We start from the raw sequence: 25,748 nt of genomic DNA, 5'->3' as shown, positions 1-25,748 counted from the left end.
ATGCCTGAAATGTCCTCACAAACACCTCAAGTCTCTATCAATACGACCCCCCCCCAAACACACACACAGTCCACCTGGACACGCTCAGGGTTCGATGCTCCGGCGTGACGTTTGGTGCGGATTCGTTTACTTTTTCTGCTGTTTAATTTCAACTGAATCAGTGCGTACTCTTTTGGTCTGTTTCCCACCATCTGTCAACTAACAATCTGAAAACTACATCACTGTGACATCATCACGGTGTATAATGGGGCAGATGTAGCATGTTGTGAGGTCAAACAGAGATGGCGTCCTTCAGCGAGACATCGCGTGCTGATTCACATCGTCAAAGTTACGATTAAAAAACAAACAAACAAAAAAACCCAAAAAAAACCTCAGTCCCACGACGCCACGGTTGGACCAAGATGCCTCACTTCCTGTTTGAACTGTGAGTTACAGCAGCGGGCACATCTGACCTCACATGCGGTCACTGCGTGGTCGCTACTGTCACTAGTCGTTACCAGACGTACGAGTTAATCCAGTTGGTAAAATTTAAATTGACCAATGGCGGTAATTGATTGTGTCCTAAATATTATGCAGCCATCTGCCACCAGGTGGCGCATCGCTGTTGAGAAATGCCATAAACGTCAACATGAACTCCTCGACGTTTCCCCAGAGGAGGAGGGAGGCGTGAACTTCCCTGCTGTCACTTCAGATAATTGTCGGTGTGCATTGTTCATAATGCTCGCACAGCGTTTAGTCCGTTAAGTTTCAGACATACGCACAGGTGTGTAAATGTCACGTAGCATGCACACGGGCAGTTTACATCTCAGAAAGAGCTGAAACTCATCAAACAGTCGATTGTCGCTACGCCACAACCACAACTCGACCTTCCCACCACATCAGCGAGCGGCCTAGCTTTAACTTGTCAGCGGCTGCAGCGCTCTCCGCTGTGACATCACGTCCCGTGAAAGCGGCTGAAAACTGTGAGCAGCTCCCGTTTCTGTAAATAGTTTTCTCTGCAGGAAACCTGAAAAAAGCCCCTGAACATTCCACCATTAATCCGTCCAATGATCGATCACCTCCGTTAGTCAGAGAGGCGGGACCAATCGATGACCCAACGTCGGGCCTCGGTGGGAGTGACAATCAGAGCTGTGAGGAGGCAACGAGCTGACATTCAATCAGAAGAAGAACAGAGTGAGGTCAGGTACGGAGGCTCACAGGTGCCACAAATATAAACTCCTCCAGGCCACCGGGGGCACTGCAGGAAGTCAAACAGATTCTTTGATTTCTGTTTTAACCCCAATTTCCCCCACTATAGAGGCTTTTATTTTGTAGGAATCAGTTTGCTATTTAAAGGAATATCAGTAGAGTTTTTGTTTTCAATCATCATTTAAATGAAACTGAGCATTTCTGGAATCAAAAATCACAAATCTATAAACGGCAAACAATAAAACTAATAACAGATCAATACTCAATATTTCACAACAAAAAAAACAAAAACATGACAGCAAAAAAACAAAACTGGTACATTCCAGGTGTGAGTTGAGAAGAAGCCCCGCCCCCAACCCACAGGCTGGGTGTTCGAGGGGGCAGAGGTGAATCTGGGTCAAAGGTCAAACCTCAGTCTGCAGCTCCACAACAAATCCATCAGCTGACTAAACAACAGGAAATCAATGATTAGTACAGACTTCAAAATAAGTCTTAGTAAAAAGACTTAGTGTGCCCGGTGTCACACTCACAACCATGGAGTGAGAGAGTGAGGGACTGAGGGCGAGCGAGGCACTGTCTGTGTGTGTCTCTTCAAAATAAAAGTTTTGCTTTTAAAATCTGTTTTTCTGCTCTGACACACACACACACACACACACACACGACGTGGTTTTGAATGTTGATTGTTCAGAATTTAACTGAACCTTTAATTGTCCACATACTTTTGCTCATACTGTATAAACTCTATATGCAGACTCAGAATCAAAGACGCCATATGGACATAAATATGCGGACACCTTCGTGGAGAACCAACCAGTCAAAAGTATTTCTTTTCCAAATTCACAGAAACGTCAAACTTCGGTTTAGGCTGTCCACATACGGATGGACATTATCTGATGATTGATTGATAATCAGCTGATCAGAACTCTATTGGCCTCATTCACCAATATTTGCGTGGAAACGTTTTTAAACGGCGCCATATTACAGCTGGATTCACATGTGTACCGGCCGTTAATCCGTTAACCAGCCCTGCGCAATTGCAATATAATTAGCATACTATCCACATATGGCCCCGCCCCCATTTCTCTATCCAAGGACACACGCTTACGTGTCTAAGGCGAAGAAAAGGAAACTTGAATAATAGTGTCCAAGGAGGCCAGAAGAGGTGGAGCTTTCCACAGTGTTTCCACGGGAGCGACCACGGTTCAAACGTAAACAAACCAAGTGACGGTCAGGCTAATGGGAGTGCTGAATATGTGACGTGGACGCTGCAGCGTTCTCTGACTGCGCGTACGGATTCGGGTACAAAAACAGAAATCACAGATTTGTGTGGACGCATTGTTAGTGAACGACGCCCGCACACGTGCACACGGTTTGCCAAATGTTACGATTGACGTGTCCACATACTTCTGGCCATGTCTCCTCTCTGCTACATCATCACCACTCTCGACACGTCATCAGACCAAAAGTATGTGGACAGTGATTCGTGTCTCCCGCACACACCCGGGTCGGGCGGCGAGCTCGGCATACGGTAGAGTATGGCTATATCCTGGATGGGTGTGACCTCTGACCTCAGCATCAGGTCAGTGGAGCACAGTGCGGGGCGAGCAAGCATCAGTCCAGCAGTGTGCCTTGCTCCTGGGCGCGGGTCAGGCTGTCTTTCCGGTGCAGGTGGTGCACTCCCATCCTCTTCGGGCTCTTCTGGGGCCGATGCAGCGCGATGGCGCCAAGGGCGGGGTCCAAGTCCATTAGACGGGTTGAGATGACGGGCAGTTCGTGGGGCAGGATGTCTCTCTCCTCCCCTGAGCTCTCGCCCTCCTCCTCCAGCTCCCTGCGGGCGTCACCGGGGCTGGTCATCACGGTGACTGCAGTGTCCCCGCTCCCGCCGTCATCATCCAGGTTCATCAGCAGCTGCTCTCCCTCCTCCTCCGAACAGTCCCTGCCGCCGTAACAGCCCCGCCTCCCCACCCGCTGCTCGGTGTCGGTGTCTGTGTCAAGGCTGGAGCCACGGCTCGGTGTCCAGCTGCGTGCCGACGAGCCCTCCTCACCGTCAGAGTACGCCGTCCTGTGCCGGTCTGAGGAGGAGGCCACTCCCACTCCCACCGCCACCTGCCTCCTCCTCTGCAGCTCCTGAGCCGTCTGGCTACTGAAGGACGTGCGGTGCAGCAGCGTGCCGTCGCTGGACGGCGCCATCTTCTCCACGAACATCCGCTGCCAGTTGGCGATCAGGTCTTCCTCAGAGCTGCCAGAGCTCGCGAGGACACTGGGTGCCTGAGTGGGAGGGGTTAAAAACAACAACATCATCATCATCATCATCATCATCATCATCATCATCATCATCGTCGTAAGCTCGCATCTGAGATTTAACTAGTGTGATGGTGGGTGGGGCTTCAGTTACCTGAGGCGGGCTGCTGAATGGGCTGGACTGGCTGGACAGCGGCTCGCTGGGGGCGTCTCTCTGTGATGGTGGCGTGCGCTGTTGGGCTCCAGAGGAGGAGGAGGGGGCGGGGCTGCCAGGTGCCAACCGCTCGTCGTCATTCTGCACGAGGCTCAGCGAGATGGCCTGCCTCGTGGCGTATGTGCAGTTGGGCAGCGGCGAGTTTTTCGGGATCTTCACTTTGTCGTCCGACGAGAACTCGATGACCTTGCGCCCGGGGTAGAGGGGGTGGGGTGGAGGTGGCGCCGGGTACGGGTTCAGCTTCTCGAAAGATGGAGCTCCACCTGCCTCTTCATCCAAGCTGCTTTGACTGCGACACGAGCCGTTCTGCTGCGACGCCTCCTGACCGGCACCGTTCTCCCGGCCTCGCCCCTCTGACCCCCCGGGGCCCGTCATGTCCACGTGCACGAAGACGTCTTCGGCGACGGGCCGGCCGCAGCTGCTGGACTGGGCAGAGTTCAGGACCAGCGGCTCGGGTTTCTCTAGGACACGGGCGATGACCGAGGTCGGCACGACGTCGGCGGGCGTCAAACTGAGCGTGTCTGGGTCCTGAGAGCTGGGGGCGGGGCTTCGCTCTGGGAGACTGCTCTTCATGTGTTTGTTCAGCATGTCCTGAAGCTCTGAGGGCAGCTGCACACACACACACACACACACACACACACACACACACACACACACACACACACACACACACACACGTTTAATTCCCGTTCTTTCGGTACTCAGCTCCACAGACAGGGTCACAAACTAAAGTCTTCATCAGCCAATAAACTGTAGGTCTAAAACAAGAAGTTACAGAACCTGCAGTACCTCTAACAATCAGCAGAGGCAGCAGTGAGTCAGTCCCCCAAGTTACAACATCACAGCAGAAATGAACGTGTTTACGGCCGAACACACAAACTGTTTGGTCTCTACGGTAACACCTCTATCACGAGATGCAGATGACACAGTTTTATATATATATCAAAGAAAAGTCAGAGACAAATGTAACACCTGTCCATGGGGAGGATGCTTTTAACTCACTTGTCTAAACTGTATTGAGGTTTAAGGTTTCCATTATTAGGGGCGTGGCCTCTTGCTGCTAATGGTCTGCTAGGCTTCACCTGAACTGGAGCTCTTTGATACCTACGGCCAGATAACCACGCCTCTCACCCAAATATGTCACTTCCTGTTCCAGAAATCCAGCGCAGAGCTGAAGTCATGTGCAGTGGTTGTCATGGTGACCCATTTCAAAGTCAGTAGTCCTCACAAACACACACACACACACTCCTGGAAATATCCGTGTGTGTCTCTAAACTAATGGGTCTGATGCAGGCAGCAGATCGATCCCACTCTCACGCTTTAATGGCATTAGCGCGTGTGCCAGTTTCCTCCATTAAAGCGTAATACTGGAGATTCATTCGCCCGCTTCCTGCTGACCAGTGGAAAACTCCTCGCCATCTGCAGCGGCGAGGACCTTCCAGTGACGTCAGCTCTGACGTTCAGTACTGACACTCTGCCTGTCAGCTGGAGCAAGAAACTACCACAGTTGGAGCAGAGTGAGAGGCAGATGTGACCTTTGAACCCAGAGACACTGCTGAGCTACACTGCCCTGATAACTACAGGTAGGCCCGCCCTCAGCTGCTTCCTGCAGTGCTGTGACGCCACAGGGACTAAAATCCTCCCAAATTAACTTCACGTTTGTTTCACTCAGACCTCAAAACAATCAGGAAACAGTTCACTAGGGTCAGAGGTCAGCTGAGCAGGAGGTTCATTTTCTCAGAGTCGCCCCCTGCTGGACGTTTGAGAGACTGCAGATTCAGAGCATTTCCCACTCGTAATAATAAAAGTTACTCACATCAGCAAATTTGTGGTTCCTGAAGTGCGACTTGTTGCACTTGAGCAGCTGAACGGCCAAATTACAGTCCTGCCTGTAGCGCTCCTGCAGACAGAAGACAGCATCAGTCAGAGCACGCTCAGAGGAAACAGACACCATTAAACAAAATAAAAGCCCATCCTGCAGAACAATGGTTTTACAGAGACCATCAATGGGGTCACAGCAAGTCTTGACAATCAGGAAGTTATCACACAGTAGTTTTTACTTCCTGTCGTCTCACTGTGAAACACCTGACACTTTGAACTTTGACCTGGAAGCTGAACGTTTTTACACAAGTGACTGTTTGTTCTCACGTTGAGCTCCTCCAGATGGTCGATTGTGTTTTTAGCCTCCAGCAGTTTGTTGGTGAGCTGCACGATCTCCTGGTCCATCGTGTTCTTGTCCCTCTCCACCTTCCGCAGCTGTGGGCGGGGTAAAGACAAAGCATTAGCGTACCAGCTATCAGTCACAGTAAAGCAGCCAATCAGGAGCCTGAGGCAACAGCAGGTGGGCCTTCAGTGGAAACCTACATTCAGATCATGTGGGAAAAAACTGAATCGCACATTTTTCCGTGTGGGCAACATGTTTGTAGTTTTCCGTGCAGCTCAGCTTCTCCTGTCAGCTTTTCAAACTAGTCCTCCTTCAGCCAGCGCTGTGAAGTTAAGCTAGTTTTCCCAGATCATTTGAATGCTGCATTAAGCCAGCAGCTCTTACAGATGCATTATGGGAAGCAGTGGCGTGTGCTAGGAGATCAATAAGATCGATAAGATCCCGATCAAAGCGCTGAAGCTGGAAAACAAGCTCGATGTTCAGCTTTTACTCTGCAAGCACGTCTCAAACGTGAGCATCAGTTTTCTGCTCATCGTCAGATCAGGACCTTCGTCCGCAGCTAGAGGAACGCATTCTGCACGCGTGCAGCACCACGGAGAATGTAATGGACAAGCTCCGCCCACTGCAGGTGGAAATGAGCACCATTTGTTACTGACCAACAAGTGTGCTGTTCACAGCAGCTCTGGGAAGGGAAAAAAAAAAAAAAAAAAAAAAAAAAAAAAAAAAAAAAAAAAAAAAAAAATCGCTATTTTTTTTACATTTTTTTTTATGTCAAAAGTTCTGATTTCCAGAAACATTTTATATCAAAATATGTTTTTTATAAAGCTGCAAGAAACACAAATATTTAGTCTTAAATCAACATTTTAACAAAGTCTGATTCTAAAAATACAAACGACATTTTTATCCAACAAACAGAAAAGTCGGGATTTAAAATTAAGATTTGATATTTCTCCAAAAGAGGAAAAACAAACTTGAGAAAATATTCCGGGAGAAAAGTATTTTTGATGGGAATGATTTTCCTCACTATCGTGAATGTTCGGTAATATCGGACACGTTTTTAATCGTCTCTTCCTGAAGACGAACCTTCAGTTCGTCCTGATTCGTCAGGCGAGCTCAGAAAACCTAAAAGCTAAAAAAAAAAAAAAAAAAAAAAAAAAAAAAAAAACTGGATGCACAACCGCCATTGGCGGAGACGGGCGGAGTTTGAACACCAAGCCCAAAAAGTTCAAAACGCAGCGAGCCGAGTCTTTAAGGCGGAAATCAGCCGGATCTTCAGTCCAGCTCGGTCACAGAGAACTTACAGTAACACTAAAGGAGGAACAGGTGGAGGCTGAGCTCACGCCTCTCAAAGCTGCTCAGGTTTCTCCCAGAAAAATCAGTTTAACAGCTGAACGAGAGGACTTGGTGCTCAAACAGTAGGAGGAGGAGGGGGGACAGAGAGGGAGGAGGAAGAAGAACATGAAACGCAACTGCATGAACCCATGTCTGACTGACAGCAGCCTGATGGAGGCGATGAGGATGGAGGTGATGAAGGTGGAGGTGATGAAGATGAGTCAATCCACCAGGGAGCAGCGTGCGAAAAAGGAGAAAGAAAGAAACAGATGAAGAACGACAGTCAGACAAAAACAGGAAGTTTGTCAACTGTTCACCACCTCTAACCCCACCCACCCCAGCTGAGCTCCCACCCAAACTTTCAGAGGTCGCTGGCACCCCCTGTGCCCACTCAGTGAGCTGCAGCCAACTGAGTCATTGCGTGTTCGGCAGCGTGCACACCTGAGCACCAGAAATACAGCGGTTTATGACGCTGCCCGTGTCAGAGACCACTTACAGCTAGCTGGCTAACAATTGCCATTGCGGAGAGTAAACGCTACATCACTTTGTGCCTGTAAATTATATCCTAAGGAGTGAAATAAAAACTGACCACAGACACAAACAGGCTAACGTTAGCTGCTCAGCGAAACTGGAAAATAGCCTGTTAGCAATAATGTTAGCAACATAGCTACAGTTAGCCAGCTAGCTGTGAGTCCGCTGCACTGCATGAACCTGGGGACAGTTGGCTCACATGCTAGCATGCTAGCACGAATAAACTGACACCCAATATCCAATCTTTAAGTCTGACGTCATGAGCTGTTTCCGGGTCCAAACTCCGCTTCAGGTCCCAAAGTCAAACGAACACTGCGGCATCACAGAGAGTTAAAAACTGTCTAAATTCTTTCATCTTTAATAAAATGATCAGCGTTGCTGCTTTACCAGGTGTAACAATTAAGTTTATCATCCAGGCATCCATGAAAACGGAATTTATGACATTTAACGGAGTTAGAAGTTAGCAGGAAGTTAGCTCCCTAGCTTCTACCTAAACAGGACATAGCATGTTCTGACTGAGAGATTTCTGAAACAAATCCAAACGTAAGCTCTGTTATCACTTCCAGCATAAATGAAGACAGAAAACTAAACAGCAGTGACGTTTGTAGGGTTACTGAAGTTGGGCTAGCTGGTATATAATGTTGTGCTACGTGATCGCTAGCTACACAGCTATGTTAGCATAACAAACAGTGAAGCTGGAGGATGAAGCTAACTTCTTTCCACTCTATAAAAGTTAACGTGAAGGTTCCCGATGGTTAGAGACAAATGCAATCGCATGGCAGGATGCTGTAAACGGACCAAACTTCAGCCAGGAGAACAACTGAGATAATCCATCCACAATACGAGGTTAGTCATTCATATACTGCTGCATGGGCTGGGCTGCAGTTACATCATAAGGGTTTAAAACTAAGCAGCTGCAATAAAAACAGAGGCCGACAGTGATCACTGACTGTTTTTAGTGGCTTGTTCAGATTAAACAGAACAAGATACAAAGCATTAAAACATGTTAAAAGCACAACAGCCTTAATAAACAGAGCAGTTTAGACCCAGGGTTCATACGTCATCACTTAAAGACCGAACAGCAGCTTCACTCTAATGTCCTCTCTGAAACGCCCGTGGAGCCACAGCAGCTCATTGTTTCTTTCATTTGGAGTCAGTGGGCGGAGTCATGCTGCTTGACACTCATTTGGCACTGTTAGTGATTAGTTGACTCAATTTCAACACCAATGCCAGCTAGCGTTGTCTGTGCTGCGTGAATAGTCACTGTGACAGTTTTTGAACACGCCGTTCCTGCTGATGACATCACCATAAATGCACACACTCAGTAACATAACACACCCCTGCACTGCCCAGTAACCCAAGGTCACTGCACATGCTCAGTGGATTTGTAAAAACACAGAACATTTTGTTTGAACAAACATGTCCAAACTGTAACCGTGGCTCTCCCACAGGTGATCAATACGCTGCCTCAGTGTTTTTATTCAGGTATTGATCAGTTATTGGATGAGCTCGATCAACCCTGTTGCTATGGTGCTCCCGAGTATCTCAAGGTCAAAGGTCAGGTGAGTGAGAGGCAGAGGTTTACCAGAGCGTGAAGTTTCTCCTCCAGATCCTGATTGGCTCTCTGAGACGCTGTGTAACTGTTCTGGAGTCTGCAGGTGGGAGAGAGAGAGAGCGCCAGTATGAGTAATGCTCGCCCGACCGTAGACTGCAGCAGTGCGTTCGACCCTTCAATCGCTGCCGCGTCAGACACGGAAGCAGAGCGCTGGAAGCGAGGCTCATTGGAGGCCAGAGTGTTGAGCCGGAGCAGATAGAGACTCGGCGCTGTGATCAGCGTTTCCCCGCCTGTAGAGACGAGAAAACGCCACGTGGATGGGTCGCGTAAGAGACGACCGGACTCCACGTGTGGCTGTGACGGCGGGCGTCGCTGACAGGTACATGAACAAGTACTTTCTGATCTGCGAGAAACACAGTACACACAGCAGCGTGACGGAGCGCGTGCAGACTCGGGCGCAGGCCGGTCAGCTGATTAACCTTCGATCAGAGCAAAGCACACGCGTACGGAAAGGGTCAGCTGATTTTATCGGCGCTGCGAGGATCGCGTTTGTTGGTTAAAGAAAACTCAACCGTGAGCGTACAGCTGCACGGGACCATTCATCAAAGTACAAGTACTGCAAACATCAAAGTACAAGTACTGCAAGTGTACTTCATGGAAGAGAGTGAGCGGTGCGACTGACACTCTCATTCCTGATGAACTGACTCCACCCACCTGCGGAACTTGTCTCTCATCTTGTCCAGGTCGTCTCGAGTCCGGCTAAGCTCCGCCTCCATGTAGTGGCGGTTGCTGTCAAACTCCGCCTCCATGGCCTCCATCTTGTGGGTGGTGAGAGAGAGGCGGCGCCGCAGGTCCTCATTCTGCTGCTGAAGGATTCTGGGAGGAGACAGGAAGTGATGAAGACAGAGCTTCCTGTTCAGAGACCACATGACCCTGGCTGAACTAAAAGCTGCTTCCTGTTAATAACCGACACTAACGGGACAAACAGCCCACACGTCCTTTAGTTTGAAGCTGCTTGATGACAAATGCTGCCCAGCTTCCTGTTTTAACGGCTAAGCTAATGAGAAGGCGTGACAGACAGGAAGTTACGTTCAAACGGACTCACCTGATCCTGTCCGAGTCCGACAACGCCTCCTGAAACACAACACGACATCATCAGACACACAACAAACTGCACTTTAAACTGTGTGTATGCGCGTCACTCTGGACTCCGCCCTGCGCTCTGCTCTCCGTCTCACTGTCACATGATTGGACGGACTGAAGCGGCCACCATACCCTTTGCAGCCGTAGCTCGGCTTACCGACACGCCGTCACCACACGCACGCAGCTGTATACAGGGAGTGCAGAATTATTAGGCAAATGAGTATTTTGTCCACATCATCCTCTTCATGCATGTTGTCTTACTCCAAGCTGTATAGGCTCGAAAGCCTACTACCAATTAAGCATATTAGGTGATGTGCATCTCTGTAATGAGAAGGGGTGTGGTCTAATGACATCAACACCCTATATCAGGTGTGCATAATTATTAGGCAACTTCCTTTCCTTTGGCAAAATGGGTCAAAAGAAGGACTTGACCGGCTCAGAAAAGTCAAAAATAGTGAGATATCTTGCAGAGGGATGCAGCAGTCTCAAAATTGCAAAGCTTCTGAAGCGTGATCATCGAACAATCAAGCGTTTCATTCAAAATAGTCAACAGGGTCGCAAGAAGCGTGTGGAAAAACCAAGGCGCAAAATAACTGCCCATGAACTGAGAAAAGTCAAGCGTGCAGCTGCCAAGATGCCACTTGCCACCAGTTTGGCCATATTTCAGAGCTGCAACATCACTGGAGTGCCCAAAAGCACAAGGTGTGCAATACTCAGAGACATGGCCAAGGTAAGAAAGGCTGAAAGACGACCACCACTGAACAAGACACACAAGCTGAAACGTCAAGACTGGGCCAAGAAATATCTCAAGACTGGTTTTTCTAAGGTTTTATGGACTGATGAAATGAGAGTGAGTCTTGATGGGCCAGATGGATGGGCCCGTGGCTGGATTGGTAAAGGGCAGAGAGCTCCAGTCCCACTCAGACGCCAGCAAGGTGGAGGTGGAGTACTGGTTTGGGCTGGTATCATCAAAGATGAGCTTGTGGGGCCTTTTCGGGTTGAGGATGGAGTCAAGCTCAACTCCCAGTCCTACTGCCAGTTTCTGGAAGACACCTTCTTCAAGCAGTGGTACAGGAAGAAGTCTGCATCCTTCAAGAAAACATGATTTTCATGCAGGACAATGCTCCATCACACGCGTCCAAGTACTCCACAGCGTGGCTGCAAGAAAGGGTATAAAAGAAGAAGAACTAATGACATGGCCTCCTCGTTCACCTGAACTGAACCCCATTGAGAACCTGTGGTCCATCATCAAATGTGAGATTTACAAGGAGGGAAAACAGTACACCTCTCTGAACAGTGTCTGGGAGGCTGTGGTTGCTGCTGCACGCAATGTTGATGGTGAACAGATCAAAACACTGACAGAATCCATGGATGGCAGGCTTTTGAGTGTCCTTGCAAAGAAAGGTGGCTATATTGGTCGCTGATTTGTTTTTGTTTTGTTTTTGAATGTCAGAAATGTATATTTGTGAATGTGGAGATGTTATATTGGTGTCACTGGTAAAAATAAATCATTGAAATGGGTATATATTTGTTTTTGTTAAGTTGCCTAATAATTATGCACAGTAATAGTCACCTGCACACACAGATATCCCCCTAAAATAGCTAAAACTAAAAACAAACTAAAAACTACTTCCAAAAACATTCAGCTTTGATATTAATGAGTTTTTTGGGTTCATTGAGAACATGGTTGTTGTTCAATAATAAAATTATTCCTCAAAGATACAACTTGCCTAATAATTCTGCACTCCCTGTATATCCGCCATTAAAGCGCAACAAGCTGCTGCAGTATGGTGTCAGCACGGAGACAACATCGCAGCGTAACCGCTGAAGAGCCAATCACAAGTTACAAAAATCAAGGGGTGCACAACCAGAGGTCAAAGCGAGGTCAGAGGTCAGAGTGCGTCACTGGGAGTTTGGTGTCCTATGTATTGTATGTGGCCCCTGTGTGATGTCATCTTGATGATCAATAACTAATGAGCTCAGTGTGAACCGCTAAGACCAGTCCGCTACCCTGGACTGGTGACCTTTCACCCGCAGCAGGAAAAGAACAACAGGAAATGGTTGGGGGCGGGGTAAAGGTGGAGTGGACCTACCTTGATGTGTGACAGCAGTGACAGATTAGAGAGAGGAGGTTTGTCCACCTTAACTCCTCTTTTCACCTGCCGTTTAGTCCCTGCCCACTCTCTGTACCCTTGCTGCTGCTTCGCGGTCTCCCGCACCGCCCCCTCCTCCTGCGTGCCTCCGGGCCGCTGCAGCGCTGCCACCCAGTCGTCCCAGCGTCGAGTCCGGTCTGCAGAAGACCCCTCCACCTGCTGGTTTCTGTAGGCGGGGTGGCGGCGCTGGGAGGCGGGGCTTATATACTCTTTAGAAGCCGACCTGCCGAGCAGTGTTAGGCGGGCGGGGCTAAGGACCCGACAGGTGATCTCATCCAAGAAGTTAGAGAAGCGGACTTTCTCCTGCAGCGCCTGCATCCTCCAGTTCCAGTCAGTCCTGACAGGGGAGGGCGGGGACGAGGACCGCCGCCAGGTCAGCCCCTGCTGCTCTACCCGATCCAGAGAACGGGTTGGAGGGCACCGGCTGGCGCTGCTCCACCCTCTGCCGTCATCTAGCATCTCCACCGACTTTGACTTCCTGATAATGTCATAGGTCTCCACACCCAGTGAAGTCGGCTGCTTCAGGATGCTCCGAGGAGCGCTGGCGGTCCGCGTCCGGCCAGCGGCGTTCATGCAGTAATTGAGGTGGTGATGTCTTCCTCGAGGGTTGCAGCTCACTGCGTGTTTCGGGGCTGGGGCGGGGCTTCCATGTCCCAGGAAAGCCTGGTTTCCTGTGTTAATGGAGGTCTTGACATTGCGAGGACTCGTGCTGCGCTGAGGTCGCGGCTTTCGGTGAGGAATCATGGCATCGTGACCGGATGCAGTCATGCCCGCCACCGCGGTTTTCGCTGAGCTGGGTTGGTGGATATGTCCTCTGAAGAGCGGCGGCGGGGTGCAAAGCTCCAGGCTGGAAAGGCTGGAAACCTCCAGCTCGCTGTCTGAGAGTGGCGGTGGCAGGGTTGGGATGCCAGGCCTCATCCCATCGCCAGACAGCCGCTGACGGACAAGGTGCTGCGGGGGGTGTGGAGGTGTCTTTAAAGTGTGTTTGATTACCTGATTGATGTCGGGCTGCGGTGCAGGTGGCGGTGGAGCAGTGGGCAGGGCGTGGCGTGACTCGCGGTGCTGCGGTGGAGCCTTACGGTACGGCTTCCTGGCCGGCGCCGCACTCGCCATCCTAGGCCGTGCTTCCTTCCTGTGTAACTTCGTGTCGGTCTGTCAGTCCTGCCAGGAGAAGACGAGTTAGAGGAGGCACAAAACGACTCGGACGCCCGACAACCACCCACCACAACGCCTCGACCGCAACTAGACTGTTGCAACCGTCGCCCCCTCACCCTCTCTCTGTGTGTGCAGATCGATGCTCGGTCGCCCGTCATCAGCATCAAATACACCCTCGCCACTACAGTAAAGTGTGTGTGCATGCGTGTCCGTCCCTCAGGCCTCTCATTGATTGCGTTTGTTTCCAGAACAGGAAGTGCAGCTGCATTGATCTAACGCTAATGTTAGCATGTGACAGAGTGGAGCTAACACTGCTAATGTGCTAACAGCTGATGATGATGTCACATGATTACAGCTGCCACAGCGCTCTGCTCTGACTGACTGTGAGCTCACTGGACGTTCAACTGGCATGTGGAGGTCAAAGGTCAAAGCTCTGATTTGTAACGTGTGAATGTAGTGTTCAGACACGCACCCGCCACTCTCTGCTCCAATTAATGCACATCACATGACCGCGTCCTGCCCTTGGGGAGCCAATGGCAGGCCATTGATCACTGTGCAACTTCCTGTTTCTCTCACACACACACACACACACACACACACACCCCCCCCCCCCTCTGTGAGGACCTCTGATGTCACACTGAACGTCCTTTAAAGCTTCTCCACACGATGGAAACGCCCTCTGTTCCACCTCACGAACACACGCCTATGTGCACGCTCACATGCACACGCCTGAAGCTTTGTTAATGTTTTATAAATCAGCAATCTTTAAAAGTTCATATTGGATCATTTCACGAAAGACAAATCCCTCCGGACGTCTCTGATGTTGCTGAAATGAACTCTGCTCTGTGAGTGAAGTCGAAGGCAGCGGCGTTTAAAATCAGCTGCGTACGCCTGTGAGAAACGGACCACAGCGCCTGAACTGGGAGCTACTGGAAAATGAATGAACTGATTTCAGCGGGAGAACACGCCGCATGTGAGGACGCCAACAGGAAACCCGAGTCCTGCCCACTTTCATTTACATGAAGACAGAAGGTTAATCAACAGCAACGCATGGAGGGGTAGTAAAGTCAGGCCACGTGATGTCATATGATGGGGATGGAGACTGTACGAGACACGGCAAGAGGAAGACACTGAAAAGAGGGCAAAGTTCAGCCAACCGACTCAGCCTCTGAGACGGTCACAGATCGGTGTTGAACCTGCTGCTGCTGGTTTGGATCGATCTGACAGCTGCGTGTAAAATGTCACCACTAGAGGTCAGCAGAGAGCAGGCAGCTGAACAGTGAGTGAGGGAGATTTTCCCATCTTTGAAGGCTGTCAGGTCACCGTTTACCTCAGCTGTCAATGGCGTGTGGGAAGCGTCTGCCTTTGCTTCCTCTGGACACGCCTGTAAAACTCTGACAGGAGTCCGAGGAGCTCACTGCTGACCGACAACAGCTGCTGACGATACACTGAACCTTTCTGGGAGTAGGGCAGCCGTTAGCCTCTGGACGCTGCTGGACTCTTAAATAATAATAAACGATGTAACCAGACTGTCTTTGACAGGGAACGTGGGATTTTTAGGACGCGTGAATCTGACGGCAGGATCTCATGTCTATTCTGCTAATAAGTAATTATAATAAGCACTTAGAACAATTTGGGGAATAAATGAGCACGTTTATGCATTTGTGTGTTAGCGCCATGACGTCAGCACAGGCTTGAGGTGAGGAGGAAGACGAGGACATTTTATTAAGACGACAGCGCCGCTGTCTCTTTGCTTCCCGTCTCGGTTTCCTTGGTAAAGGAGAGCCTTCTCCGACATAAGCTACAATATCTCAAATCTAAAGGTGGAAGTATGAATTTAATTGTCCCCCAACACCACGCAGACACCCACCATTCGTCGTCCACCCCAGGCGTGCTACCTTTTACGTGGTCAGGGAGCGGTTCTTCCCTCCGCTGTAATTAATCACAAACTGGCTGCAATTAATTTTAATTCCAACTTTCCAAGGATGTGTCAGTTTGCTGGGAGACGTAATTAGGGGCTGGGGTGGGGCCCTTTCCTCTATTAAATGACCTCAAAAACAGTGCAGATCTGATGACAAGCTGCGGAGTTGAGAGCGGCGATGGCGAGACAGACCTGCAGCATGTTAGAAGGACAAACGCCCCTCAAACGGCTCACCTGCGTGATGACACGACCGACAGCTGAAGAGGAGGAGGAGCTTACTGCGGCTTGCGGAAAGTCTTTCGGTTACACGCTCTGGGCGATTAGTCTCTCCCCTTCCTTCTGCTGGCTATTACAGGTGAATGTACATGTGCTACGTGTGTGTGACATCATCATCGGGTCGCCGGTGTCTGTACCTGAAGGATGAGCGAGTCCCGAGGTCATCCACAGGACGATCCAGCCTGAAACAGAGAGCAGCTGTTAGACAGGAAGTGCGGCCGTGACCCAGCGAGCCAATGGTGTGAGCTCGTCAGACTGATCCAGGCCAGAGCAGCTTAGCACGAGTGATGCTCAGAATAATCCTCCTGTAGCTGATCCTGGCTGCGGGTTCGGGTCAGATTTCACCCTTTCCACATGAAGCTGCAGTTAGCTCGAACGAAGAGCTGAATGTGAGTGCTACCTGCAGCGTCACCATGGAGATGTCACCTGGCCAATCGACATGACCGCTTTGGTCATGCAACGGCTGCAGCAGAATCTGAACCCCTCACCAGGAAAGAGCAGAGACCGCAAACACATCCTCACCTTGTATGTCCGCACACACAGATCCTCCTCCTGCCGGCGTGCAACCCTCACGCTGCCTGAAAGTACCTAAAACACAAGATGGAGGAACGGAAACACGAGTCAGCGCCGCCGCCACACAGAGGACACGAGAGGAGGGCCGAGCGCACAACACAGGAAGCAGACTGAGGCCAACAAGGCGCAGGACGAAGAACACGCACACACACGTGCACACCAGTAAAGACCAAAGTGAGAAAAACTTGGCTGAAAATAAAATAAAACGTTTGCAGAGGAGAAACAAATAAAAAATAACATTTTAATGAAATAAAACAGAAACATATTTATGAGCAAAAATGTAAATATACACAACACGTTTGTTATTCCCCAAGACTGAACCTGCACAGGTGTGTCAGACAGGTAGGGCTGGGCCATCTCACACCGTTCACGGTAACACCGGTATGATGTTGGGCAACGATAAGAAAATGAAATATGGTGATAGAATATGGGTAAAACGCACATGCGCAGTGCCTTTGTTTACATACGCACATGGCAGAAAAAGCATGGCGGAGAATGAGAAGAGTGAAAGCGGATCGTTGAGTGAAACCATGAACCTGAACTGGTTTGTAAAATGCTGCAGCTTCACTGGTGTGGAACTGGTTTAGCTTTCGTCCGTCAGATACACAACAAAGCACTATTTTTGGTAGCGCATGCTAGCGGGCCGTCGTTATTACCGTGTTGTTTGGAAAATACGGCGCACTTAAAATCAATCCTTTGATTTTTCTGACAGTCGACAGAGCCCCTTATAATCCCGTGTGCCTTATGTATGAACTCTGGTTGTGTTTACTGACCTCGAGACGATTTTATGTGGTACACGAAAATCTGTCAGATGTTTCAGCACGACTTTGCTGAGCTACGAAGCCGCACCGCTTGATGGATTGTCGGAGCGTTACGGCATCGTAGGCGGAGCCTCGCGGAGTGATACGTACTGTGCTTCAACATAATATTACCGTACTGTGTGTGTATAAGCTCTTTTTAAGTGTTGTGGATATTATACGTGGTTATGCTGAGGATGTGTCGGCCAGTTTCCACTGGAAATGCCTTTTGGTTAAACTGTCAGCGAGGAGTTTGCACTGTTACATGTTTATATAACTTTAATGCACATAAAAAACAGCTGCTTGTTTCAGTGGAAATACATTGATGGTTTTTTGCACTAATAAAGTTGAGGAGTTGTAAAGTATTTTGTCTCGTGTCGATTATATCGTCAGTTATATCGTTATCACAAATTTTCAAATGTATATGGTGATAAATATTTTTGGTCATATCGCCCTGCTCTGTGTACACGTGTTCACATAAATATGAACTGATTTAGCAGGTTGAGCTGCTCATTGACCAATCACAGTGAGGAGTTCAACACCTGAGAGACACACTCGCCCAAACACACAGTGAGCTGAGCTGATCCCGGGTCAGTTCGCAGGCTCTGCAGGCCCACGTCACGGCCGTCTGATTGGGAGGAAGTGCAGCTGACCACCTGCCTCTGACATCACAGCTCACTCATCTACGGCTGAAGGTCAAACTGCAGCAGATGGCTTGCTGGGAATCCAGCAGCCGCAGCGCCGTGTCTGCGAGATCACAAAGACTGGATGGTGCAAACCGCATCTCCCACAATGCACCACAAGGTTCCTGCACCCATCACACATATGTGATCAATACCGTCCAATCGGAGGCAAGGGTCGGTGTCAGGATGACCACCTGCTGCGGGAGTGTGTGTGTGTCAATATACATGCCACAGAGGTTTATCTCCACTCAGAGAGGATTATGGGTAGGATGGATCTGTGAGGGCGGAGGTCATGTGACTGCTGTGCCAGTAAATAACAAAGCTGCTCAGAGGGTTAGTGCGACTAAAGAGCAGTACTAGGATTACTGATACTAGCAGTAATACTGCTGATACTCTGAAGGTCGACGCAGTAAAACTCCGTGACCTTTGACCTCACATGAAGCTGAGCTGGTGCCGACTGGCGCAGGTTCTGTGATCATGTGACTGCACTTCCTGTGGCATCCAGCAGACAAGCGCGCTCACAGCTGCACTCAAGTTAACTCGAGTTCTGCTCGTTTAATTACCGATGCGCCTCCAATCAGAGTCAACGTGACTCACCAACAGGAGCACCGACGCCATTTCTAGACATCTGATTGGCCAACAGGCACAGACTTCTGCTGACTGACTCTGATCTAACACAGGTTGGGTCTGCTGCATCAGCTGTCATGGCAATGCATCAGATAAGTAGTGATGCTGCCCCAGAGTTAGCCCTGAACCTAAACCAACATGGGCGTGGCAGAGGTCGCATCACAGCTAACAGCAACGAGTGCATGGCGGCCTGTGACGGTGCTGCGAGATTAGCTTCAAACAAATGGAGGGAACCCCGAGACCCTATAAGGGGTCAAAGGTCACCGAAACTTCCTATGCAGGGATCCTGCCCCTGACCTCGGCACCAAGAAGCAGAGGGTGCGTTTGATTTATCACACCGAATGAAATCATCTGAAACCCGAGCGCTCGGCCATCTCACAGCTAACGATGATACCCGAGGCGTCCTATCAGAGCCGAGCAGCAGTCACCTTTCCACCTGACAGCTGATACCAGCTGACTGGTTTGAATGTGACTCACCTCAACATGAAACCGCACACACACACACACACACACACACACACACACACACACACACACCTGAGCAGGTGAGCTCTGTGGCTCATGTGTCCTGCGAGCGGCAGAGCATGTCCAATTCTCCTCATGAGACAGCGAGGACAGATGGTGTCTCAGTCAACTGTGAGCTCCGCCTCCTCCTCTGGTCACTCCAACAACAACACAAATGACGGAGAGTGTCCCTCACTACATGCAAGAACACACGCCAGAGCCGTAACCTCAGTGTATGAGACCTCACAGCAGGGGGCTCAAAAGGGGGGGTGGACAGCTTCACTTCCTGTGTCTCATGCTGTAATCAGATTACTGCGAGCCAGACTCCCCCAGAGGTCCCCACAGCGGTGCCTTCAGGTGTCTGAGGCACGTTTAAAACTCGCTGAGAACCACCCCGTAGCCTCAGGTGAGCACACACTGAACTGTAAGCCAATCAGCTCGCAGTAACTGTGTAGGAGCAGGAAACCATCATTGTTCTACTTCCTGTTTTCATTCCAGCCGACAAAGAATGTTTTTCTGAGCCTGCAGCAACTCGATGGCGCAGTGTCGACACCTTCCTTCACCATAGCAACGATCAACACGCCACCACAGACTGTACGTCTAAGACGGACACAGCCTCGCTGAATTTCAGCCATTTTAATTTCGGCATTTTTTCTGCCTCCACGTTGCTTTTCGTTTCTAGGAATGACCATATTTGGACAAGATGGTGCAGCAGCAACCAATCAAAATCCCAGAATTTCAGTGTGCACCCAAACAGGAGCTCCGCCTTTATGGACGGTCTGTTAGTACAGTGACCTCCCAGCAGCCGTGTTATTGGTCGGGTGATGTCATTAGAAACGCTCCAAAAGTTACCAACAGCACAAACACGGTGCAGAGGTGAAGCTAGCAGACAGGTAGCAGCTACATCCACCTGTGTCATCATCCACCTGTCAGTCAGAGGCCACGCCCCTCAAACAGGTGATAATAATGAAAACAGGTGAGTTACAGAAACATCCTCCCCATACCTGTGTTATGAAGAAGGAAATTATCCACAGAGACTAAACATGTTTATTTTAACACGGGTGCCTGTGGAGACTGACTCACTGCTGCTGCTGCTCAGACTAGTGACTAGTCACCGATTATTTTTGCGATTAGTCGACTAATCAGATCAGCATCCATTGGACGTAAAACGTACAGCTTATTGCACCAGCAGCATCTGCTCTTACATAACTATCATTAGCTTACAGCTTTAAGTGTTTAAGGTCTGTGCTAACTAACAATAAAGACAAGATGATAGTTTATTAAATTTTAATGACATTTGCAGATTGTTTCGGTGAAGTTTAATAAACTCCTTGCTATCTAAAATATAACAGGACACCGGAGTAAATTCTGGAGCATCTCACACTTCTGATAATCAGCTGTCTGCTTGACGTTTATTCAGCTGTGTAAAAACTTTAATCTCAGCCAAACCGATTTACTCAGGAACAAATAAAATACTAAAAAAAGCCAAACAATAACATTAAGTTATCTAAGTGACTTATATATCATGTTTAACCTGAGTAGCGAAAGACGGCGGTGGGTTTGAAAACGATTTGCTGGGAGTCCGGTGTTCTCACGGCTCTAGTGACCCTTGACCCCGGCTAGCTATCGAGCTAGTGGGTAACAGACGTCTCCGAAAACGTCGGAGCGCTTTTGAAAATATGTGGTGTCCTGATAAACTGAGCAGATATTTGAGGTTTACACAGCTACATTCTCCATGAAAATATGTTAAACGTTTATTTTGTGACCCAGAAAGAATAATAAGAGTAATATTAAAACTAACTAGCTGCCGCCATTGTTGGAAACTGAGCTGGGCTATGAATTCTGGGATAGGTTGGGCCACCAAGTATACACCCGACCCATCCTTCAAATCTGGCGCATTTGTCGGAGTCTTCGAATGTGGACAGTCTTCGTCGTGTCGCTGTAACGTAATCGGCCTACAAATGCGGCCAGAGGAGGATGCGGTTCCTGAATTTGGACACAGCTACGATACCGGACACAGCTTCTTCTTCTTCGGGGTTTAACGGCAGCTGGCATCCTTGTACATGCAGTGCTGCCATCTTCTGTTTCAGTCCATTATTACACTCTTAAATCCTGCTACTTATTCCTGCGTCTTTCAGGATCTTACAAAGCTTCAAACGACGCGTCAACTATTAAACCATTCGTCGACGATTTTGATAGTCGACGTAATCGTGGCAGCCCTAAGTCACAGACAGCTGTACTGTGTATTACTGTGTATTACTGTGTATTACTTGAAGGAGATGTCCTTCAAGTCAAAAGTACAAAGAGCAGAGTTACTGAGCACCAGAGTGAAAATAAAGGTCAGGACACGGTCGTGATGTGTTTGTGCCAAGTTGTTGCTGCACGTGTTTATATGCTTTATATATCAAGAGGCAGGCCGATGTACGGCGTCACATCATATTTGATGTCACGTGTTTGCATTGTTGTGGTCGGGGGCAGATCAGGAAGTTGACACATATATTTCGGCGTCCATTACTTCTTTGCTGGAAACGTGTTCAAAAACAGGATGCTGGGAATTGATGCAGTGTTACAGTCGTTACTTTATATGCCGGTCATACGCTCGGATAATGGAATACATGAGAAACTGATACATCTATTAGGAATGATGCTACTGATGGCTTCACAGAAGAAACCAGATTCCCTCGGGTTAGAAACGGACAAGCCGGCTGAAGGCTGTCTGACGAGTGCTGAGCAACAATAAAAAGTATATCAGAGTAGTTTACGGTGATGGTACTCCTGATAAAAGAGTAACTATACAAATAAGGAGCACCAATCATATATATGTAAATGTGTATAAAATCAGCTTTAATGCCTGATTGTAACCAAGAAACACAGCTGGAAGTGTTTGTGTTTACTTTCTGTTTGGGGATGAAAAACGAGCCCATTTAAAGCTCCACCTTAAAACAGTGACACGACATGACTCTATCAGAAACATGCAGCTGATCACAGGTTATGAATTTATTTTACCCCGACACAGTCAGTCAGACAAATGTAGTGGAGCCAGTAGAATCTCTCTTCTATATACTTATTCGCACTGTCTGTGTGTTTGTGGCGACCTGAAATGGAAAGACAGCGAAGCTGAACACTAGATGTCTGTCTAAAGGTGCTGCAGTTTCAGCATCATCAGGCGTCTGATGTGTGACACAGGCTGGCGTTCAGCTCCTGACCCTCCGATGTTGTGCACCTCCCTCTCTTCATGTAATCGATACGTTTCCTGTCATTTCTCATTATTACACAGAACTTCTCTTCTTCCACTGCATGTGTTGTTTTTGCTTCTGCTGAGAGTTTCCATGGTTACTTTCCCCCCAGTATTTAAAATTTAAACATCTCACATATTAATGCAATAAATGTAACGTTGGTTAGATTATGGGCCTGTCTCAATATGCGTATTGGTGCGTACTTGCGTTCTCGTGGACTCGTGATCCGTCGTCAGTCGGAGACCAAGTACTGTTCAAATTCAAAGCATCAAGCTGAGAAAAATTCCCGGACGTGTTCTCACTCCGCCCGTTTTATCGAGCATGCATCGGTGGTGGCTCGTGTGGACTTGGTACAGCTAAATATCCCAGAATGCATTTCGTCCAAAACTCAAACGCGGCAATGGCGGAGGAGCGCGGCTAAAACCTTTAAAGCATTACTCTTTCTGGGTCACAAAAAAAAACTTTCAAAATATTTTCAGGTGAGGATGTAGCTGTGTAAACTTCAAATATCTGCTCGATTTATCAAGACATCACATATTCGCAAAAGTGCTCCGATGTTTTCAGAGACGTCTGTGACGAGCTCGATAGCTGACTGGGAGGTCAAGAGTCACTAGACCCGGCGAGAACAGCGGACTCCCAGCACATCATTTTCAAAGCACCCGCAGTCTTTCACTACTGAGGTTAAACATGATGTATAAGTCTCTTAGATCATCATCATCATTTCAGTGTTTTATTTGTTCCTGAGTAAATCAGTTTGGCTGAGATCAAAGTTAAGCTTCATAACATATTAATCACAGTTAAATTAAGAGGCGACGGCAGTAAAAACTCTGGACCTGTGACATCATCGAGTACGCTGGTGTTCCAATTGTACAATTGACTCGCCGAGAACGCGAGCGCGGACTCGCGTACTTGAGAATTGAGAAAGGGCATACGTTTCCATTAGGGGTGGGTTTTTATAATCGATTCATCGATTAAAATCGATTCTGGCTTGGATAACGTAAAATCGATTCATTAAAATCCTGAATCGATTTTTTAATATAAATTTATTTTGTCCGAAATGCCAGAATCTCTGGTGACATCTCACAAAATTTCAAGAACCACCAAACAGTAAATGAGAGCAGGAACACGGATTCTGCACATAGACTTAAACACACAGCGGATCAGAATCAGTGAGATGTCGCCTTTCTCACGGTCGGGGCTGAAAGCCGACAGCTCGCTGACTCTGATCTGTCGGCGCTTTGTGTTCACGCCCTTTATGCGCTGATTCTAAAGCTGTTAGTTTGATCTCTCTCCAAACAATATTGACCGAACCAGCAGCAGAAGAAGATCCAAACGCTTCACATAAACATCGTCATGAATTCACTTTTACTGTTTTGCTTCCATTGCGATGCGCAGCTCTCTCTCTCCCTCCCCCTCTCTCCCTCCCTCCCCCCCCACCCTCTCTCTCTCTCTTGAACAGTTTCGCTTTCTTCATTATTCGCTTGCTTGTTACACAAGTCTACTGTTGTTTACAGGCTGTCAGCCGCTGTTTTTTTCCCTTTTACATTCTTCCGAAAAGAAAACCTCATTTCTGCTGTTCAATACTGAACAAATTTAAACTTTTTAATATTATTATAATTTGCAAAATGCTTAGCCGTGTCTCTAATAAAACCGCTGTAACGTCAGAGGTGATGTTCATTAATTAATGGTTTTCTTTTGTTTTTGATGTACTGCAGAATATTTTTATAAAATCCAGGCCAGGAAAATCACCTTCATGTTTTTCTGTGTTTTATCCTCAGCTACTTTGACACAAAGGCATCTGCTGTGATGCTCACACCTTGGATAAAGTCTTGCGAGTGTCAGCTTCCTTTTTATAGATACAAAAATATGTAAATGTTCTGATCTGAATTATAATATTTCTGACTGTCAAAATTTCCCAGATTTAAATCGAATCGAATTAAATTGAATCGTGGATCGAATCAATTTGGGACCTTGTGAATCGGAATTGAATCGATTCTAGAAATCAGTGACGATACCCAGTCCTAGTTTCCATCACCATGTGTGACGGACACGCGTCTGTTAGCCAACTGTTCACGAGTTAATGTTGGAGTCGCTCGTGTTTTTACGCTTTGTTTATTAGTATTTACTGTATGTTTGTGGGGACTGCTGGGAAGTGTGAATGAAGGACATGTATGTATCTCAGCTGGGGCATGGTCAGAGCTGCTGGCCCTCGCCATTCTCACAGGACCACCACATATCAATAATTTATTAAATAGCATGACCACTGTGAAAAAACACTAAACTTATTTTAAATTGGCTCAAACGAAAAACCGTGACGTGATTTTGTTGATATTCTGTCTCTGCATTCAAATTAAACTTCCATAAAAACTGGAGACCATTCATTTCTTCAGAACTCAGCACCGATGAAATAACTGGAGCCCGTTCAATCACATCGGACGCCACCGTCAGTCTTTTAGAGAAAAAACCTGATGCGGGACAAACACGATCGTTGTGGATCAAACAAATAAACAAAGATGAATTTTGATAACCTGATTCAATTCGACACAATAACGTCGAGTGGTGAGCGAAGTATCGCGATAACGTCGTGTCGTGCGGTAACTCCCACCTCTGGCTGTTACATGCTAACTCACTGAAGCCGGTTTGCTTTGTCTAGTAACTGAGCTCAGATCAGTGAAATCAGTGACGTGTTTGAACAGCGGAGACGTTTTGGGTTTACCGCCATCGCCGGCTCAGAAGTCTCTGCTGAACTTTTAAAATCAGGATTCATTCTTTTTATCGTTGTCATGTCGTCATAACGCTCTAATGAAACTTTTGATCGAACATTGACAGGCTTTTATTTTGACATTTCTTGCTGAGCATCAATAAAGTCGCAATTGAAACTGCCGGGGGCCTCGCTGAGGGCCTGGGCCCCCGTTCTAGGGTCGTCCTGCTCGTCCTGTGATTGGCTGCTGCGGCCGCGGCTGTACGCCCTCGGCTCTGTCTGACAGGCACAAACACGACACCCCCCCCCGCGGGCAGGCCGTCAAACCGACGCGAACTGGCCCACCATGGCCCAGTTCCGCGCTCCGCGAGCCGCGCGGCTCGTCATGAAGACCCGCACCAGGGACACCCCCACCCCGCCCGGCGCGAACTTACCTGAGGCCCCGTCCGCGCCGCTCGGTCCCGGGGAGGAGAGGAAACTTTGTCCGAGCTCCGCTCCTCCGGAGGAGCAGGAGAGCCAAGGGAGGGGGCTCCGGACCGATCCGAGGCCGGACAGCAGCGCCGAGGTCCGCGCTGGAGCTCAGGGCAGTGGGTCGGGTTGAGGCCGGCTAAGACGCTCCGTCCGCGGAAGGAAATCCGCTCAGAGCCGCTCCAAGAAAGTTGATCCGCTGCCCTGCTCAGCTGTCGCCATCTTTACCCGCGGGGCATGACGGGTAATCCTCAGGAATCCCGGCCCCCCCTCCTCCTTTAAAGCC

General features: G+C 48.6%; 1 protein-coding gene across 3 annotated transcripts; it reads right to left on the bottom strand.

The window, feature by feature from the left end:
* Nucleotides 1–1,852: 1,852 nt before the first annotated feature.
* On the bottom strand, nucleotides 1,853–25,748 carry tjap1 (tight junction associated protein 1 (peripheral)). Of its 3 annotated transcripts, none has more exons than XM_026189982.1 (12): nucleotides 25,429–25,748; nucleotides 16,396–16,461; nucleotides 15,832–16,055; nucleotides 13,515–13,682; nucleotides 10,331–10,359; nucleotides 9,940–10,101; nucleotides 9,256–9,322; nucleotides 7,278–7,307; nucleotides 5,792–5,899; nucleotides 5,460–5,543; nucleotides 3,584–4,252; nucleotides 1,853–3,456 (listed from the first exon to the last, which is right to left on the bottom strand). In XM_026189982.1, exons 4-12 carry the CDS (start codon nucleotides 13,632–13,634, stop codon nucleotides 2,800–2,802), a joined length of 1,926 nt encoding a protein of 641 aa, XP_026045767.1. In that variant the 5' UTR covers nucleotides 13,635–13,682; nucleotides 15,832–16,055; nucleotides 16,396–16,461; nucleotides 25,429–25,748; the 3' UTR covers nucleotides 1,853–2,799. The 3 variants fall into 3 exon arrangements, with proteins under 3 accessions (XP_026045767.1, XP_026045768.1, XP_026045769.1); XM_026189983.1 differs by having other exon boundaries at nucleotides 16,011–16,055; XM_026189984.1 differs by lacking the exon at nucleotides 7,278–7,307 and having other exon boundaries at nucleotides 25,429–25,746.

The sequence above is a fragment of the Astatotilapia calliptera genome, chromosome 13, assembly GCF_900246225.1.
Source record: "Astatotilapia calliptera chromosome 13, fAstCal1.2, whole genome shotgun sequence".
NCBI classification, from domain to species: Eukaryota; Metazoa; Chordata; class Actinopteri; order Cichliformes; family Cichlidae; genus Astatotilapia; species Astatotilapia calliptera.
This window is presented reverse-complemented; position numbering and strand designations above follow the sequence as displayed.

What these genes read in the sequence shown, in the direction of transcription:
- tjap1 (XM_026189982.1), bottom strand. Translation starts at nt 13,634, where the DNA reads ATGGCGAGTGCGGCGCCGGCCAGGAAGCCGTACCGTAAGGCTCCACCG. An exon ending in ACCATCTGGAGGAGCTCAAC is followed by an intron (nt 5,544 to 5,791) that starts GTGAGAACAAAC and finishes TTCTGTCTGCAG; the next exon opens with GAGCGCTACAGGCAGGACTG. An exon ending in GGAACCACAAATTTGCTGAT is followed by an intron (nt 4,253 to 5,459) that starts GTGAGTAACTTT and finishes GTGTGTGTGCAG; the next exon opens with CTGCCCTCAGAGCTTCAGGA.